Raw genomic sequence first — 17198 nt, 5'->3', positions numbered from 1 at the left:
GTTTACCTTGTCACAGTTACATTTTCTTTTAATTTATAAAGTTCATTTTGAATTTCTTTCGTTGAAATGCAAGAGTTGGAATATTTCAGTAGTGTTTGATTGTTGTTTACCTTGTCACAGCTTCATTTTATTGATTTTTAAAAGTTCATTTATAGTTTCTTTCGTTGAAATGCAAGAGTTGGAATATTTCAGTAGTGTTTGGTTATGTTTGACCTTGTCACAGTTACATTTTCTTTATTTTTCAAAGTTGATTTTGAATTTCTTTCGCTGAAATACAAGAGTTTGAATATTTCAGCAGGGTTTGGTTGTAGTTGAATTTGGAAAAGTAGCACTCTTAGGGAGTTTCATTGCACATTTTTGTAATGCATTTGTAGAAAAGATTGAGCTGAACTATTGAACCAGTGCTTGCTTCTGGGTTACCAAGTCAAATTTAAATTTTCATTTTTTTTTTTAGATCATTTGGAATCATTCAAGAAACGTGATTAAACACGTTTTTAAACTACATGCTATTTACATGCCTTTCCTTGGCACCTTTCCAAACGAGCGGGGATTTCCCGCTAGTTCCTACACATTGCAAAAAAAGTGAGCAGTACGAAAATTCCACGTTTTCAACTAGACTGGTTTTTTAGACAACACACCCACAGAGATGACATCCAAAAAGAGATATCCAAAAAGTTGGGTTGATCTAGGTTCACTTAGAATGGCGCGCCACTCTAAGTGAACCTAGATCAACCCAACATTTTGGATATCTCTCTCACTATGACTCCGTTTGTGTGTCGTGTCTGTGCATGTCTCGTCTCTATTTGTGTGTGTCATCTCTGTGGGTGTGTTGTCTAAAAAACCAGTGTGGTTGAAAACGTGGAGCTTTCGTACTGCTCACTTTTTTGCCATGTGTAGGAACCAGCGGGAAATCCCCGCTCGTTTGGACAGGTGCCAAGGACATGCATGCAAATAGCATGTAGTTTAAAAACGTGTTTAATCACGTTTCTTGAATAATTCAAAATTAAATTAGAAATCACAATAAAATTGTTCTTATACTGTGGAAACAATCAGCAACCAAGTATTATCTAGTCAAAATCGTTATTTTAGACAATTTAAATTCAAAAATTAGCAAGAAATAATCGTGAAAGTTCAACTGTGACACTTTGAAACATTCCCAAACACTGGTGAAATAGTCCAACTCTTGCATTTCAACGAAAGAAATTCAAAATGAACTTTGAAAAATCAAGAAAATGTAACTGTGACAAGGTAAACCACAACCAAACACTACTGAAATATTCCAACTCTTGCATTTCAACGAAAGAAATTCAAAATGAACTTTGAAAAATCAAGAAAATGTAACTGTGACAAGGTAAACCACAACCAAACACTACTGAAATATTCCAACTCTTGCATTTCAACGAAAGAAATTCAAAATGAACTTTGAAAAATCAAGAAAATGTAACTGTGACAAGGTAAACCACAACCAAACACTACTGAAATATTCCAACTCTTGCATTTCAACGAAAGAAATTCAAAATGAACTTTGAAAAATCAAGAAAATGTAACTGTGACAAGGTAAACCACAACCAAACACTACTGAAATATTCCAACTCTTGCATTTCAACGAAAGAAATTCAAAATGAACTTTGAAAAATCAAGAAAATGTAACTGTGACAAGGTAAACCACAACCAAACACTACTGAAATATTCCAACTCTTGCATTTCAACGAAAGAAATTCCAAATGAACTTTGAAAAATCAAGAAAATGTAACTGTGACAAGGTAAACCACAACCAAACACTACTGAAATATTCCAACTCTTGCATTTCAATGAAAGAAATTCAAAATGAACTTTGAAAAATCGAGAAAATTTAACTGTGACACGGTAAACAACAATAATACACGCCTGAAATAGTCCAGCTCTTACACTTAAACGAAAGAAAATCGAAATAAGAAATTAACAAACCAGAAAATGAACCTTAGACAGTTTAAACCAAAACTAAGAACTGCTAAATCATTCCAGCTATTTTTTTTAGTCAAGGGCAATTCAAATGAACTTTGACTTATTATGAGAATGAATTTGAGACAAGGTAAATCATAACCAAACACTACTGACATATTCCAACTCTTGCATTTCAACAAAAAAAATTCGAAATGAAATTTTAAAAATCAATAAAATTTAACTCTGACACTGAAATATTCCAACTCTAGCATTTCAGCAAAATAAATTAAAAATTAACTTTGAAAAATAAAGAAAATGTAACTGTGACAAGGTAAACCACAACCAAACACTACTGAAATATTCCAACTCTTACATTTCAACGAAAGAAATCTCAAAATAAACTTTGAAAAATCAAGAAAATGTAGCTGTGACAAGGTAAACCGCAACCAAACACTACTTAAATATTCCAACTCTTGCATTTCAATGAGATAAATTCAAAATGAACTTTGAAAAATCAAGAAATTGTAACTGTGACACGGTAAACCATAACCATAAACTACAGAAATACTACAACTCTTGCATTTCAACCAAAAAAATTCAAATTGAACTTAAAAAAATCAAGAAAATGTAAGTTTGACACTGTAAACCACAAAAAAACACTACTGAAATATTCCAACTCTTGCTTTTCAACGAAAGAAATTCAAATTGAACTTTGAAAAATCAACAAAATGTAATTTTGACATGGTAAACCACAACCAAACACAAATGAAATATTCCAACTCTTGAATTTAACCGAAAGATGTTCAAAATGAACTTTGAAAAATCAAGAAAATGTAACTGTGACAAGGTAAACCAAAACCAAACACTAATTAAATATTCCAACTCTATTATTTCAAAGAAATAAATTAAAATAGAAATTGTAAATATAAAGAAAAGGTTTCGTATAAACGTAAAAAAAAAAACAAAAACTAATTAAAAATTAATAATATAGAATTTATAATAAATAAAATAAAAATAAAATTTTAAAAATAAAGAAAATGTAACTGTGAAAAGGTAAACCATAACCAGACACCACTGAAATATTCCAATTCTTGCATTTCAACGAAAGAAATTCAAAATTAACCTTGAAAAATCAAGAAAATGTAACTGTTACAATTTAAAACACAACCACCATCATCTTTTCTTGAAAATAAAGAGATATAATTCGTTTTAAAATAATATTTTATTTTTAAAATTAAATAAGAATAACATGTTTAAAGTAAAAACTCGTCCACAAGAATCTTAAAAATTAAATCACCTAATTTTCAATGAAAGAAATTCACAGTCAACTTTCAAAAATCCCGAAAATGTAACTGTGACAAGGTAAACCACAACCAAAAACTTCTGATATATTTAAAGACGAGCTTATAAACTTCTTTTATTAAAAATGAAATTATAATATACTTGATATTGTTACCATTACAATGCTAAAAACGGCCAAAAGTTACTGTAAATGTAAAACTATTGCTCTTATATATTTGCAATTCAAATGAGCATTGAAGAATCAATAGGATGTATCAGTGACAATGTGAATCGTGATAGGACACCTCTAGAATATTCCAAATCATGCATTTCAACGAGAGAAATTCTAATTGAACTTTGAAAAATCAAGAAAATGCAACTGTGACAAGGTAAAACATAACCAAACACTACTGAAATATTCCAACTCTTGCATTTCAACGAAAAAAATTCAAAATGAAGTTTGAAAAATCAAGAAAATGTAACTGTGACACGGTAAACCACCACCAATCACTACTGACATATTCCAACTCTTGCATTTCAACGAAAGAAATTCAAAATGAACTTTGAAAAATCAAGAAAATGTAACTGTGACAAGGTAAACCACAAACCAACGCTACTGAAATATTCCAACTCTTGCATTTCAACGAAAGAAATTCAAAATTAACTTTGAAAAATAAAGAAAATGAAAATTTTACAATGTAAAAAACTTAAACAATAAAATTAACTAGGCAATATATATACAGAAATATGAATTAATTAAATCTGTCCAATGAAAAAACAAGATTATTTAACTTGGACAAGGTCAATCACAAACAAACACTACTGAATTATTCCAGCTCTTGCATATCAACGAAAGAAATTCAAAATGAACTTTGAAAAATCAAGAAAATGTAACTGTGACAAGGTAAACCACAACCAAACACTACTGAAATATTCCAAATCTTGCATTTCAGCGAAAGAAATTCAAAATGAACTTTGAAAAATCAAGAAAATGTAACTGTGACAAGGTAAACCACAACCAAACACTACTGAAATATTCCAACTCTTGCTTTTCAACGAAAGAAATTCAAAATGAACTTTGAAAAATCAAGAAAATGTAACTGTGACAAGGTAAACCACAACCAAACACTACTGAAATATTCCAACTCTTGCATTTCAGCGAATTAAATTCATTAATAACATTGAAAAATCATGATAATGTAAGTGTTACATGCTCTACCTCAACCACACTCTACTGTACTATTCCAACTCTTGCATTTCAGCGAAAGAAATTCAAAATGAACTTTGAAAAATCAAGAAAATGTAACTGTGACAAGGTAAAACTGAGTCTCTCAATCCCCGTAAAGCTCTTTTAAAAGATACAAAAACTACTTATTTAACACAAAAATTTTTTTTTTAATGACCACCAAGTAAAGAAAAACCACAAGGAATCAGGCAAATGAGTCACTCAATCCAATTAACTCTCTTTTAAAAGATAAAAAAACTACTTATTTAACACAAAAATTTCGTTTTTAATCACCAGCAAGTAAAGAAAAATCACACGGAATTATGCAACTGACTCTCTCAATCCCCGTAAAGCTCTTTTAAAACATGAAACAAATGACCCTCAGGTAAAGGAAAATCACACGGCATCATACAACTGATAATCTCAAACCCCACACTTCTTTTTTAAAAGATACAAAACTCCTTAAATAACGCAAAAATTTCTTTTGGAATGATCCCCAAGTAAAGGAAAACAATAAGGACTTTGGAGACTGTCGTACGAAAACTCATTACAGCTCATATAAAATTTACAACACCTGATAAACAAGTAAAGAAAAACAAAACGGACACCTGCGCTTGATTCTGTCACTCATCTGACAACTCTTTTAAAATATACAAAAACTACTTATTTAACGCACAAAAGTAGATTTTAATGACAACCCCGTAAATGACAACCACAAGGACGTAGGCAACTGAGTCTCAAAAACCCTATAAAGCTCTTTTAAAAGATACAACAAATGACCACCAAGTAAAGAAAAACCACACGGAATCAGGCAACTGAGTCTCTCAAACCCCTTAAAGCTCTTTTAAAAGATACAAAAACTACTGATTTAACAAAAAAATTTCTTTTTTAAGGACCACCAAGTAAAGAAAAACCACATGGAATCCGGCAACTGAGTCTCTCAATCCCCGTAAAGCTCTTTTAAAAGATACAAAAACTACTTATTTAACACAAAAATTTCGTTTTTAATGACCAACAAGTAAAGAAAAAACACACGGAATTAGGCAACTGAGTCTCTCAAACCCTGTAAAGCTCTTTTAAAAGATACAAAAACTACTGATTTAACAAAAAAATTTTGTTTTTAATGACCACCAAGTAAAGGAAAACCCAACGGAATTAGGCAACTGAGTCTCTCAAACCCTGTAAAGCTCTTTTAAAAGATACAAAAACTACTGATTTAACACAAAAATTTCGTTTTTAATGACTATCAAGTAAAGAAAAATCAGACGGAATTAGGCAACTGAGTCTCTCAAACCCTGTAAAGCTCTTTTAAAAGATACAAAAACTACTGATTTAACACAAAAATTTCGTTTTTAATGACCACCAAGTAAAGGAAAACCACACGGAATTAGGCATTTTGTCTCTCAAACTCTGTAAAGCTCTTTTAAAAGATACAACAAATGACCACCAAGTAAAGAAAAACCACACGGAATAAGGCAACTGAGTCTCTCAAACCCCTTAAAGCTCTTTTAAAAGATACAAAAACTACTGATTTAACACAAAAATTTCGTTTTTAATGACCACCAAGTAAAGAAAAACCACACGGAATCCGGCAACTGAGTCTCTCAAGCCCCGTAAACAACAATTAAAATATAAAAACACTACTTCTATCAAAAATCAATTAAGAAAAAAAGGACAACCAAGAGCAGGAGAACAAGGCGTACCTAGTAGAATTTAAACCAAAAACCCTTATAAGAAACAATGAAAGGTAAAAAAACAAATTATGTAACACAATAAATTCGTTTTATTTGACCACCAAATCAAGGACAACAAAATGGACTCAGGAAACTGAGTCTCTCAAACCCCGTAAAGCTCTTTTAAAAGATACAAAAAATACTGATTTAACACACAAAAATTTCGTTTTTAATGACCACCAAGTAAAGGAAAACCGCACGGAATTAGGCAACTGAGTCTCTCAAACCCTGTAAAGCTCTTTTAAAAGATACAAACACTAATTCTTTAACACAAAAATTTCGTTTTTAATGACCTTCCTGTAAAATAAATCTCACTGAATTAGGCAACTGAGTCTCTCAAACTCTGTAAAGCTCTTTTAAAAGATACAACAAATGACCACCAAGTAGAGAAAAACCACACGGAATCAGGCAACTAAGTCTCTCTAACCCTGTAAAGCTATTTTAAAAGTTACAAAAACTGACCACCAATTTTCGTTTTTAATGACCACAAAGTAAATAAAAACCACATGGAATCCGGCAACTGAGTCTCTCAATCCCTGTAAAGCTCTTTTAAAAGATACAACAAATGACCACCAATTTTCGTTTTTAATTAACACAAAGTAAAGAAAAACCACACGTAATCCGGCAACTAAGTCTCTCAAACCCCTTAAAGCTCTTTTAAAAGATACAACAAATGACCAACAAGTTTCGTTTTTAATGACAATCATGTAAAGTAAAACCAAATGGAATCCGTCAATTGAGTCTCACAATCCCAGTAAAGCTATTTTAAAACATAGAAAAACTACTGATTTAAAAAAAAACGTTCTTTTTTAATTACTACCAGGTAAGGGAAAATCACACGGAATTAGGCAACTGAGTCTCTCCATCCCCGTAAAGTTCTTTTAAAAGACACAAAAACGACTTATTTAACACAAAAATTTCGTTTTTAATGACTACCAAGTAAAGAAAAATCACACGGAATTAGGCAACTGAGTCTCTCAAACCCAGTAAAGCTCTTTTAAAAGATAAAAAAACTACTTATTTAACACAAAAATTTCGTTTTTAATGACCACCAAGTAAAGGAAAACCGCACGGAATTAGGCAACTGAGTCTCTCACACCCTGTAAAGCTCTTTTAAAAGTAAAACACACGAAATATAACAACTGACATGTTCATTTTTAACGACCCTCACTTCAAAAAAAAACCCACTGACTTGTGAAACTGACTCTCTCAAATCTAGGAAATCACTTTTAAAAGTTACAAAATCTACTTATAATAAACAACATTTTATTTAGATTAGACCATAAAGGAAAGAAACACAGCACGGAATTAGGAAACTGAGTCTTTCAAACCCTGTAAAGCTCTTAAAAGATACAACAACTACTTATTTAACACAAAAATTTCGTTTTTAATGACCATCAAGTAAAGAAAAATCACACGGAATCAGGCAACTGAGTGTCTCAAGCCCTGTAAAGATCTTTTAAAAGATACAACAAATGACCACCAAGTTTTGTTTTTAATGACAACCAAGTAAAGAAAAATCAACTGGAATCCAGCACAAGATTCTCTCAGACCTCTTTTAGGACTTTTAAAAAGATACAAAACAACTGATTTAACACAAAAATTTCATTTTTAATGACCATGATGTAAAGAAAACCTCCGGTAATCCTATAACTGAGTCTCTCAAACTCCGTAATCCTCTAAGAAAATATAAAAAAACTACTAATTGAACCGACAAATTTAGTTATTAATGACCACCAAGTGAAGAAAAACCACACGGAATCAGGCAACTGAGTCTCTCAAACCCCTTAAAGCTCTTTTAAAACCGTGACAAGCTAAACCACGACAAAGCACTACTCTCGTGGAACTCAATCCCCATTTAACTCCCCCCCCGTGCCACTGAACCCCCGTGTAACTGAACCCCTGTATAACCGAAACCCCCATGTTACTGTTCCCCCTTTAAATGAGATCTCATGCAACTCAACCCTCCATGCAACCCATCTCCCTCACAAAGCTTTTCAGTCATTTCTCGTTAAATTGACAATACGCTCCAAAACATCACTTGTGTATTATACAGTACATAATCATGGCATCTCCTCCAATTCACAAATCCCATTACCCTTTTTTTTGCAAAGGTTAATCAAACATCTCCGATTGTAAAAGCATTAAAAAATTTTCCACTCAGTAATTACCCCTTTTTTGCAAATGCTAAACAAGAAAGAAAAAACTGTCTGCTTTTCAAAAACTTGTCCGTTAAAACTCGAAACAAGACGCGCTGGTTTTATAATACAGGTTTAATTAATTGCGTAAATCTCTTGGCAAAGAGTGTAATGACCTGTAGAATAGAATACCTACCAGAAAGCAAATTACATGGAAATTGCTATACGTCCCGTAGAAGTATTTGCTATACGTCTGGGGGAAATGGTACCTTCTTCTCTACTTCTGTTTTCAAGGATTTTCAGGCTCTTTTCGAAATTTCCATAAATTTTGTTCTTGCAATAAACTTTTGATATTCAAACGAACCGAAGAAATAGCTACAATTCCAGAATCAGCTTTAAGTGGCAATTTTTCTGGTAGACTGGCTTCCGTGTCATTTACATGTTTGGAGAAAATAGTCAGGCCCAGAATACTTCCTTGGGTAGTCACAGACTTCACCAAGACTGTTACGTACAAATAACAGTTAAAATAGGGATAAATCCTTTTATTAGACAGTCAAAAACAATGATAAAAATTCTGGATATTTCGATCACATACACAGAGACCATCATAAGCAGATAAACAGTTTATCTGCTAATGACGGTCTTTGTGTATGTGATCGAAATATCCAGAATTTTTATCATTCGTTTTCACTGTCTAGCAAAAGGATTCATCCCTATTTTAACTGTTATTTGTACGTCATGGAAAGGGAGTGTGGTTTTTGAAAATACTTACCAAGATTGTTATGGAACGTAAAACCTTCTACATTGGGTTTACGTTTATACAATGTCTTTATTCATATAACCTGGGTTCATAAAATTTTACATTCATAAAACCTTCATACAATGGACGATAAGGAATCCCATACTGTTATGACCGTCCACAAGTTCCATGGAATTAATGATTTGTTAGAAATTGTACACTTTTAAACAGTTAGATCTAATCATTAAAGTTGTCAATTTTCACAGTATTTGAAACAGTAAAATCAATTTTGATATCTCCACTGGCTGTTAGTTCAAACTTTATCGGGTACTTCTGGAATTTCAATAGACAGTAATCATCAAAATCATATTCCTGAAGAAGCGTGACCCATTTCTGAATCTTTTTCTTCTTTTTTTTTTTATCTCGGATAATAAATACTTTTTGAACTTTAACCCTAGTGGCATTTATTTTATTTTTACTTCAACAGCAGAATTGTTAAACTTAATAATTTAAAAGTTGATTTCTTGCTGTAGATTAAAACTGCAATTATTTACATGCAAAGATGGGTTTTGTTGCAAACCAATGTTAGCGGATCCATCACTTTTTTTTCTAGGTATAGATATAATAAATATAATATATAATAGATATATAATATATAATATAATATATAATAGATATAATTTATAGATATAATAATATATAGTAAGAAACACGATTCAGGCAACGGTAAATGGCAGAAAAATTGAAGTTTTATATGCATAACAACTATCAAAGCCACAAAAAAACAAAACATCTTATTATTAAGTAAGTTTTTTTTATGGTGATACTTCACGTAATGGATAGAGTCGAACCGGTTATTGTTTCCTTTTCGTACTCCTGAAAGAAAAATAAAATCAATCATGTTTCTTTCTTCTTTTGTTTTATCTAAGACTCCTTGCTTATTTGTAATCTAATTTGTCCCTATTTCTCTATTATTCCTTTACTTTACTATCTATCCATGGGCGTAGAGAGGGGGGGCAGGGGGGCCGCTGCCCCCCGAGACCTTCAAATTTACAATAGATATGGCTGAAAAAGCAGATGGTTTGGAAAACGCAGTTGATAAAACTCCATCACACTATCGACTGCCCCCCCCCCTAGACAATATGCTGCCTAATCCTGCCTACGCCCATGTATCTATCTATCTTACCTCTTACTCGACGTTCCATAGCTTTCCACTTTTATATTTCCTCACATACATACTTTTTTCTCTCCTAGTACATTTTATCTACCTTTTTCCTAAAATCTTTTTTTTCATTCATACGATTCTCCATCCATTAATTTACCATACAACAATTTCAAAATTCTCATTCTAGCTGCCCACGGCGGCAAGGGGCTGCTCCCATTCATTAGGCCTATAGCATATAACATTAAAATATAAATTTACAATGCATATACGTTTTTGTAGTTTAAAATACATTCACTTTTCTTATAACAAGTTAAAACACTTTTTACTATATATACATAAATAAAAGAAAAAATTAAAAATATAACACCATTATTTTTTTTAATACATCCCATTTCAACACACTCTACTCTCGCTGGGCCTTGCATTGTTAGGTATCTATAATCTAAAAATTCATAAAATCCTATACCATTTCTACATTCCCTAAAAATTTACTCGATTTCTTTTTTTCATAGAATAAACTCCACTAATTCAAACCTAACTCTTCAAATCTAAGACCTCAAATCTAAACCCTACAATCTAAGTCCCAAATACTTCAAATATAAACTCTATGATTTTTTTTTTTTTTTTACATCATACGAACTCCTATATTATTTTTACATTCCATAAAACTATATTCAATCATAAACCCCATACATTCTAATTATTCAATTAAATTTAGATCTTACCTATTATATAAACTTAAAAATACTGAACAAATCCTGAATCTAACTATTATAATCCAATATTCTAATCAAACTCTAAAATCAAACCCTTCATTAAAAGTTCGAAATATTTAATTTAAAATCTAATCTTATTCCATAAATATATATTCCATTTTTCCTTTATTTTTTGTACCAAAATTAAAAACTCCTTTATCTAATCTTCTACCTAGATCCTTACCACAAAATAAAAAAACAAAAATGATACAAATGTAAAACCTTAAACCCGTAAACACTATAATTTACAAAATGTAAATTTTTTGCAATCAAAAATATAAAAAAAAACAGAAGAATAGTACAAATAATAGAACTTATAAAACAAGCAGAAAATCTTCGCAATTTTTCATGACAATGCCAAAAATAATGCTTGTTAAATTTGATATAAAAATTTCTACCCAATAAAAACCCGTTTGCTGGTCTATTCCTTAGTTATTCCTTAGTTATACAACTTAGTTATTCCTTAGTTATATAACTATTCCTTAGTTATGTAAAGAGCACCTGAAAGACATGAAGGTTCAGAAATTAACTAGCCCTTTTTGATTGACAATCCGATTGTCAAATCGACTGTCGGATAGTTGAGTTCTATCAGAGGCAACGCTATAGCGTTGCCAAAGGCTTTACTATTTATTATTTATTTTTTTCCCCAGAGGCACTTCATATGGAAGGGGTCGTCGTAAAAACTTCAAAGGGGGCTCATTTGATTGGAAATCGAGAGTGCTAGAGCTCTTTATAAGGCTCAAAAGTCATTGGAAGGCAACGAACACCCCTTCCACACCCACCATTTCCCCAAACACATCCAATCAAAATTTTGAGATAGCCATTTTGTTCTACGTAGTTGATTTCACATAGAAATTATGTTTTTGAGGAAAACACTTCCCCAGAGCCCACTGGGCAAGGGTTGTAAGTTATGCCCTATGGGAGCATATAAGGTTTTCATAGAAAGATTTGTTGTAGAAACTTCAAAAAGAGCTCATTTGATTGGAAATTTAAATGAATAGTGCCCTTTTTAATAGTCAAAAGGGATTGGAGGGCAACTAAACCCCCTCCCACGCCCACCTTTCCCCCAAAAACATCCAATCAAAATTTTGAGATAGCCATTTTGTTCAACGTGGTTGAAAATTCTGGAAATTAGGTCTTTGAGGATGAACCCCCCTCAGCCCTCAGGACAAGGGTTGTAAGTTATGTCCTGGGGGCATATAAGGTTTTTACAGAAAGCGTTGTCATAGAAACTTCAAAGAGGGGTCATTCGATTGGAAATTTAAATGGCTAGTGCCCTTTTTACAGTCGAAAATGATTGGAAGGCAACTAACACCCCTTCAACGCCCACCATTTCCGCAAACGCATCCAATTGTTTGCAATGATTGTTTATTTAATTTCTGTTCCTTTTAAGTTTCATTTATACTTCAATAGCAAAATATTTTTTTTTTTTTAAGCTTGATTTTCATATTCAATCTAAGCATTACTCGCTTTAAGATCTATTTATTTATTTATATTATTACTTGTTGTATGCTTTTTCTATGATTGTTTTTTTAATTTCTGTTCGTCTTGGGCTTCATTTATTCTTTGATAGTAATTTTTGGTCTTTTTGAGTTTGAATTTTTACAGGTATTTGTATCTGCTGAGCTTAATTTTAAAATGGCCTTTACTTTTCTTTGAAAACCTTATTTTTCGGAAAGGTTTTTTAATTAATTTTGAAAACAGACATGACAGTCTAACCTCTGGGCGAGGCTGCTAATTCTGGATTGGTAGATTGTAAATAAATTGATGCGAGTTCAGGGTCACAAACGCAGTCTCGTTTGCGTAACCTCCCTGTATCGCTATTTTTCTATATTCGTTGAATTCTGAAAAAAAACAACACTTTACTGAAAACATGAAACGGGCACAACGAACCAGGATTAGGAGTAGAAAAATCCTTAAGTAGCCGAAAGAAAATAAAAGAATAGTGAACAAAACTCTCAATATTCGCTTAACGGTGATAAAATCAATGCTATACAATTTTAGTTCTCTTAAAAACTCAAGCAAGCTTAGATTTCAGTAAAGCGCTAGTTAATCAGAATTCTACAAATAAAGAGAAATATCATAAGCCAGTTAATTTGAAACGGTGTTTCCGATACATGTTGCGTAAACTGTGAAACAGTAATTTTGTTCGTTTTAAATTTCGACTTTACTCTTTGCTTTCGTCACATTTTTTTTTAGTTTACTAGAAATCAGTGGTTAATTCTCTCCTTTAAAGCCTTCTTCCATCCAACTCAATTATCTACCTACTTAAGTTCTATTTATGACTTTCCGAATTTAGATACGCGATTTGTGCCATGGTTTGAAAATCACGTTGGACCACTCCAGAGGATCCGAAAATGGGCTGCTTTTACAACCAAATACCGACTAACCCCCTTCAAAGGCAAGTTTTTTTAAGACGAGGGTTCATTATTGTGCACTGTTATTTTATAGTATTATTACTGATTTTATCGTTTACTATTATCCATTAATCTCACAGTAGAGAGAATATAATATATACAGTGATTCAGTGATTCATACAGTGATTCATCTATTCTATTTCAGACTGGAGCAACTCCAAGCGTGGTGCGAAAGGTTCTTCGACTAAAGACAGAAAACCCGGCTCTATTTGCTCACGAAATTCATGAAGTTCTTAAATCGCAAGGGCAATGCGACGAAAAACATACTCCTTCAGTTGCAACTATAGAAAGGATTCTTAAAAACGCAGATACAGCAAGGATTGGCTTTATTCCTGATGCACAGTCAACGTCAAATGTGATCCCACCTCAATTTGCTCTACCTTCCCCAGCCCTGTTTCCTTCCTTCGTTCCCTCAACACATCCCTCAGTTTTATTTTACTATCAACAGGCTCAGAGTGTAACAGCTGGAGCAACCACCAGCTTTGCTCGAGAAACAGTCAGAAAAGTTGATAAGAATCGGAACATGAGTACAAAAAGAAAAAGGCGATCATTCAAAATGGAAGATTTATTACGTGATGATTATGAGATTGGAGACCACTAAAAGAAGTATATCCAAACTTAGAAAAGGAGTGTGGTTGAAGCAAAATGGTGAAAATTAGTACTGAGTAGTACCATATCCAGGATTTTTGTTTGGGGATGGAGGGGAGCACAAAACAAACTTTGAAAATGCATAAAAATATGTTTATATGCATTTTTGGTAAGATTTTACGGGTCGGAAAAAAAATTTCGGGAGGTAGCTCAAATCCCCCCCCCCCCGAAACGCCCATGGTACTGAGCAATGGTTCGATTCGTTCTCTTTCCTTTACTGTTTAAGCCGTAGGGTAAGTCCTAACTAGCACGTACACAGCGATTATTTTGGAGGGCCGTAAATATCATTTAAGGCCTCAAAGATTATTAATCCTCAAAGATTATTTATTAGTAAGTGTTACATTAAGAAAAAAAGAATGGAAAACACGCATACACCAAAAGACCGTGAAACAACATTGACTTAGAAGGATTATGAAAATCTGTTTCAAGTTATTGAGATTATGAATCGTTTGGGACCTCAGGGAAGTTATGTCCAAGGTATATTCCGTGTTTGTGTCTGTGCCCTAGTGTTTCCTTTTATTCGCGAATTCTATGATAACGAATCTTCCAAAAGTTAAAAAGTGAAATGTGTTCGATATGTTTATTGCAGGAAATAATACTTCCAAGAATATTCTTGGCTGTAGCCGTCTTTACTTGTGTTTTTGTTAGAAACTTTGAAAGCCCCGTATGTTCTCTTTCTAGTCGAAAATTTTAAAGTGGATTTTACTAGTCTTGCTGATCTCATGTATTAATTGTTTTAAGCTGAAATAAAAGATTCTAAACGTTACAGTATTACTGGGAAAAAACTATATGTGAGGTAACAGTGAGTCCTATACACGAAAATACAGAGGGGGGGGAAGGAATTTGATACCAAAAAAGTATTTTTCAAAATAGGGGAGGGGCTTTTTCGTTCTTTAATGAAGACATGAAAAATACCCCTTCCCCAGAAGGTGCCACTGTGAGTCAGGACATCCTAAGCTAAATGTTTGGGTTAGATGATACCAAATGTAGCAGCCGATTAGACTAGTAATTGTATCTATTCGAAGTGGTAGCGTGAAAAAGTGCTGATATTATTACCAGAGTGGTAGGTGGCAGCCTAGAACAACTATATCTACTAGAGGTGGTAGCATGAAAAAATACTGATATTATTACTAGAGTCGGTAGAATTTGTATCAGTCCGATCTCTACAGGCAAATCAAGGTAGGATTGCACTAGAAATATCATCCGTTCTTCTGGAGGTACCTTACTAGAGCTTATTTTAGTTTTGAATAAGTGAACAAATTAAGAATTGACTATAAATCCTAAAATGTTTTAAAATAATGTACCTCAAAAGCGGTTTTAGGAGAGGGACAAAGGGGATAAATTTTATTTTTATTAAAATAACATAGAGGACGCAGTTAATAATAAAAATAATCAATAAATTATTAAATAATGAATAAAACAAAAAACAATTAAAGAATGACGTTAATAAAATTAATTAAACAAAAATTAGAAAATTGAATAATAAACTTAAAAATAATTAAAAAAAAATATTAATCAATTAATAAATTGAAAATAATTTTGTTAATAAAGGAAAATTTTGTTAAAATTTGGCCTAAGAAATTGTGTGGGAGACAGGGGGAGGGAGATAGTAAAGATTTTGCCCTGGGCACAAGAAAGGTCAAAATCCCCACTGATGCACCTAGGGTAGTTTAAATTTATTTTAAACAATAATGGTTCATGGTCTTATTCTTCATCCTTTTTTTCATATTTTAAATCAATTTTTTTAAGAACACATTCTTTGCGTTATATATTCAGTTGTCACAATCTATATGTAAAACTTCTACATGTGTCATGCTCAGACAAAGAAAGGGGAGTTCTAATCAGTAGAGAAGAAATTATATGTAAGCGAATAATGACAGCCATTTTAGAAACCGCTTTAAGTCAGTTGGTGGTAAGAACTTCGGAGAGTAAAACTGAATACTGGCTTCAAAAACACAGGCGTTTCAGCCAGAGCATGGTCATTTGGTCCAAATAATAGAGTTGTCTGCAACTTTTGAATGAAATTAAATAAAAAACAAGTTTTTCAACTGAAAGTGAGGACCAACATTAAAGCTGAAAACTAACAGAAAGTATTTCATAGATGAGGAGAGCTGCCTCTTCCTCAAACCTCACTCTTTACACTAAAATCTTAAAGTTCCTTTGAAAAATACTTCACATTCAAATTTAATGACCCCCGTTTATGAGAAGTTTTTCTTAAAGAATCGTGACGAAAAGTCAAATTTTAGCATAAAGAGCAAGAGTTGAGGAAGGGACACTCTCCTCATTCACGGGAAATTTATTTTTGTTTTAAGTTTGAATGTTGCTCCTTACTTTTAGTTGAAAACTTATATTTCTATTTAATTTCTGACTGGTTTTCAAATCATACCAGGAAATCTTCTCCTACCCCCGTGTAAAATTTCCCCCTTGAGAATTTTCTCCCCACATAAAATTCTTTCCACAATAGATTCCCCTTATATCCCTGGTCATGGAGCCTTTCGAGGGGTAATAAGAGTTTTGTATTTCAAATTTGTATTTATCGGTGAATAAACTTACTTACTTACAGTAAATTCTTCCTTACCACGAGCTCTTTAATAAAAATATGATAACTAGTAGAATGTTTAACTAATTTTTATTTGTTTTGGGGTTTACACTATTGTAAGTTTATTGATCTAAAAAATATTATCTTATCTTTAGTGCTTTTGATTATTTAGTGCTTTAGTGCTTTTGTGCTTTTTGATTAAGTGCTTTGATTTGTGCTTTTGATTTTGATTAAGGAATCTTTAGTGCTTTTGATTATTTGGTCAAATCAAATTTTACGCATCTTACTCTTTGTTCCAAAAATACTTAAAGCTTTGTTTTCGAAATCTCGAATCTCTCCTTGTTACTGCCAAATATAGTTGGATGTTTAAAGCTTTGGTGTCAAGATCTGTTTGGTATATTTTGAATGCCTAAGAAAATCCCTCTTGTACAAACAACTGGTCGTTAAGAACAGTAGAGAGTCCAAAACTTATTTTTTAATTTTTTTCAGTATAGAAAAAACTATTAAAAAAAGATACACAATATCCCTAACCTATTTTCTTCCCGTCTCCACTCCTCCGTACATAATGGCGAAAACCACACTGCCTTACTATAATACAAAAAAGGAGAAGATAATGATGAAATTTTTGAAGAGAG

The 17198-nt window shown here is 32.3% G+C and overlaps 1 protein-coding gene across 1 annotated transcript in view; it reads left to right on the top strand.

Moving 5' to 3' along the window:
• Tmtc4 (Transmembrane O-mannosyltransferase targeting cadherins 4) overlaps positions 1 to 14082 on the top strand; it is a 123932-nt gene extending 109850 nt beyond the window's left edge. The window contains exon 12 of the mRNA XM_089094727.1: positions 13522 to 14082. Coding sequence (XP_088950853.1) covers positions 13522 to 13977 — 456 coding nt within the window. The 3' untranslated portion in view covers positions 13978 to 14082. The remainder of the gene's footprint in view (positions 1 to 13521) is intronic.
• The last annotated feature ends 3116 nt before the right edge of the window (positions 14083 to 17198 follow it).

The sequence above is a fragment of the Artemia sp. Qi Xiang Cuo genome, chromosome 9 (assembly GCF_049724085.1).
Source record: "Artemia sp. Qi Xiang Cuo chromosome 9, ASM4972408v1, whole genome shotgun sequence".
NCBI lineage: Eukaryota > Metazoa > Arthropoda > Branchiopoda > Anostraca > Artemiidae > Artemia > Artemia sp. Qi Xiang Cuo.
The sequence above is the reverse complement of the archived record's forward strand: the minus strand, read 5'-3'. Positions and strand labels throughout refer to the sequence as shown.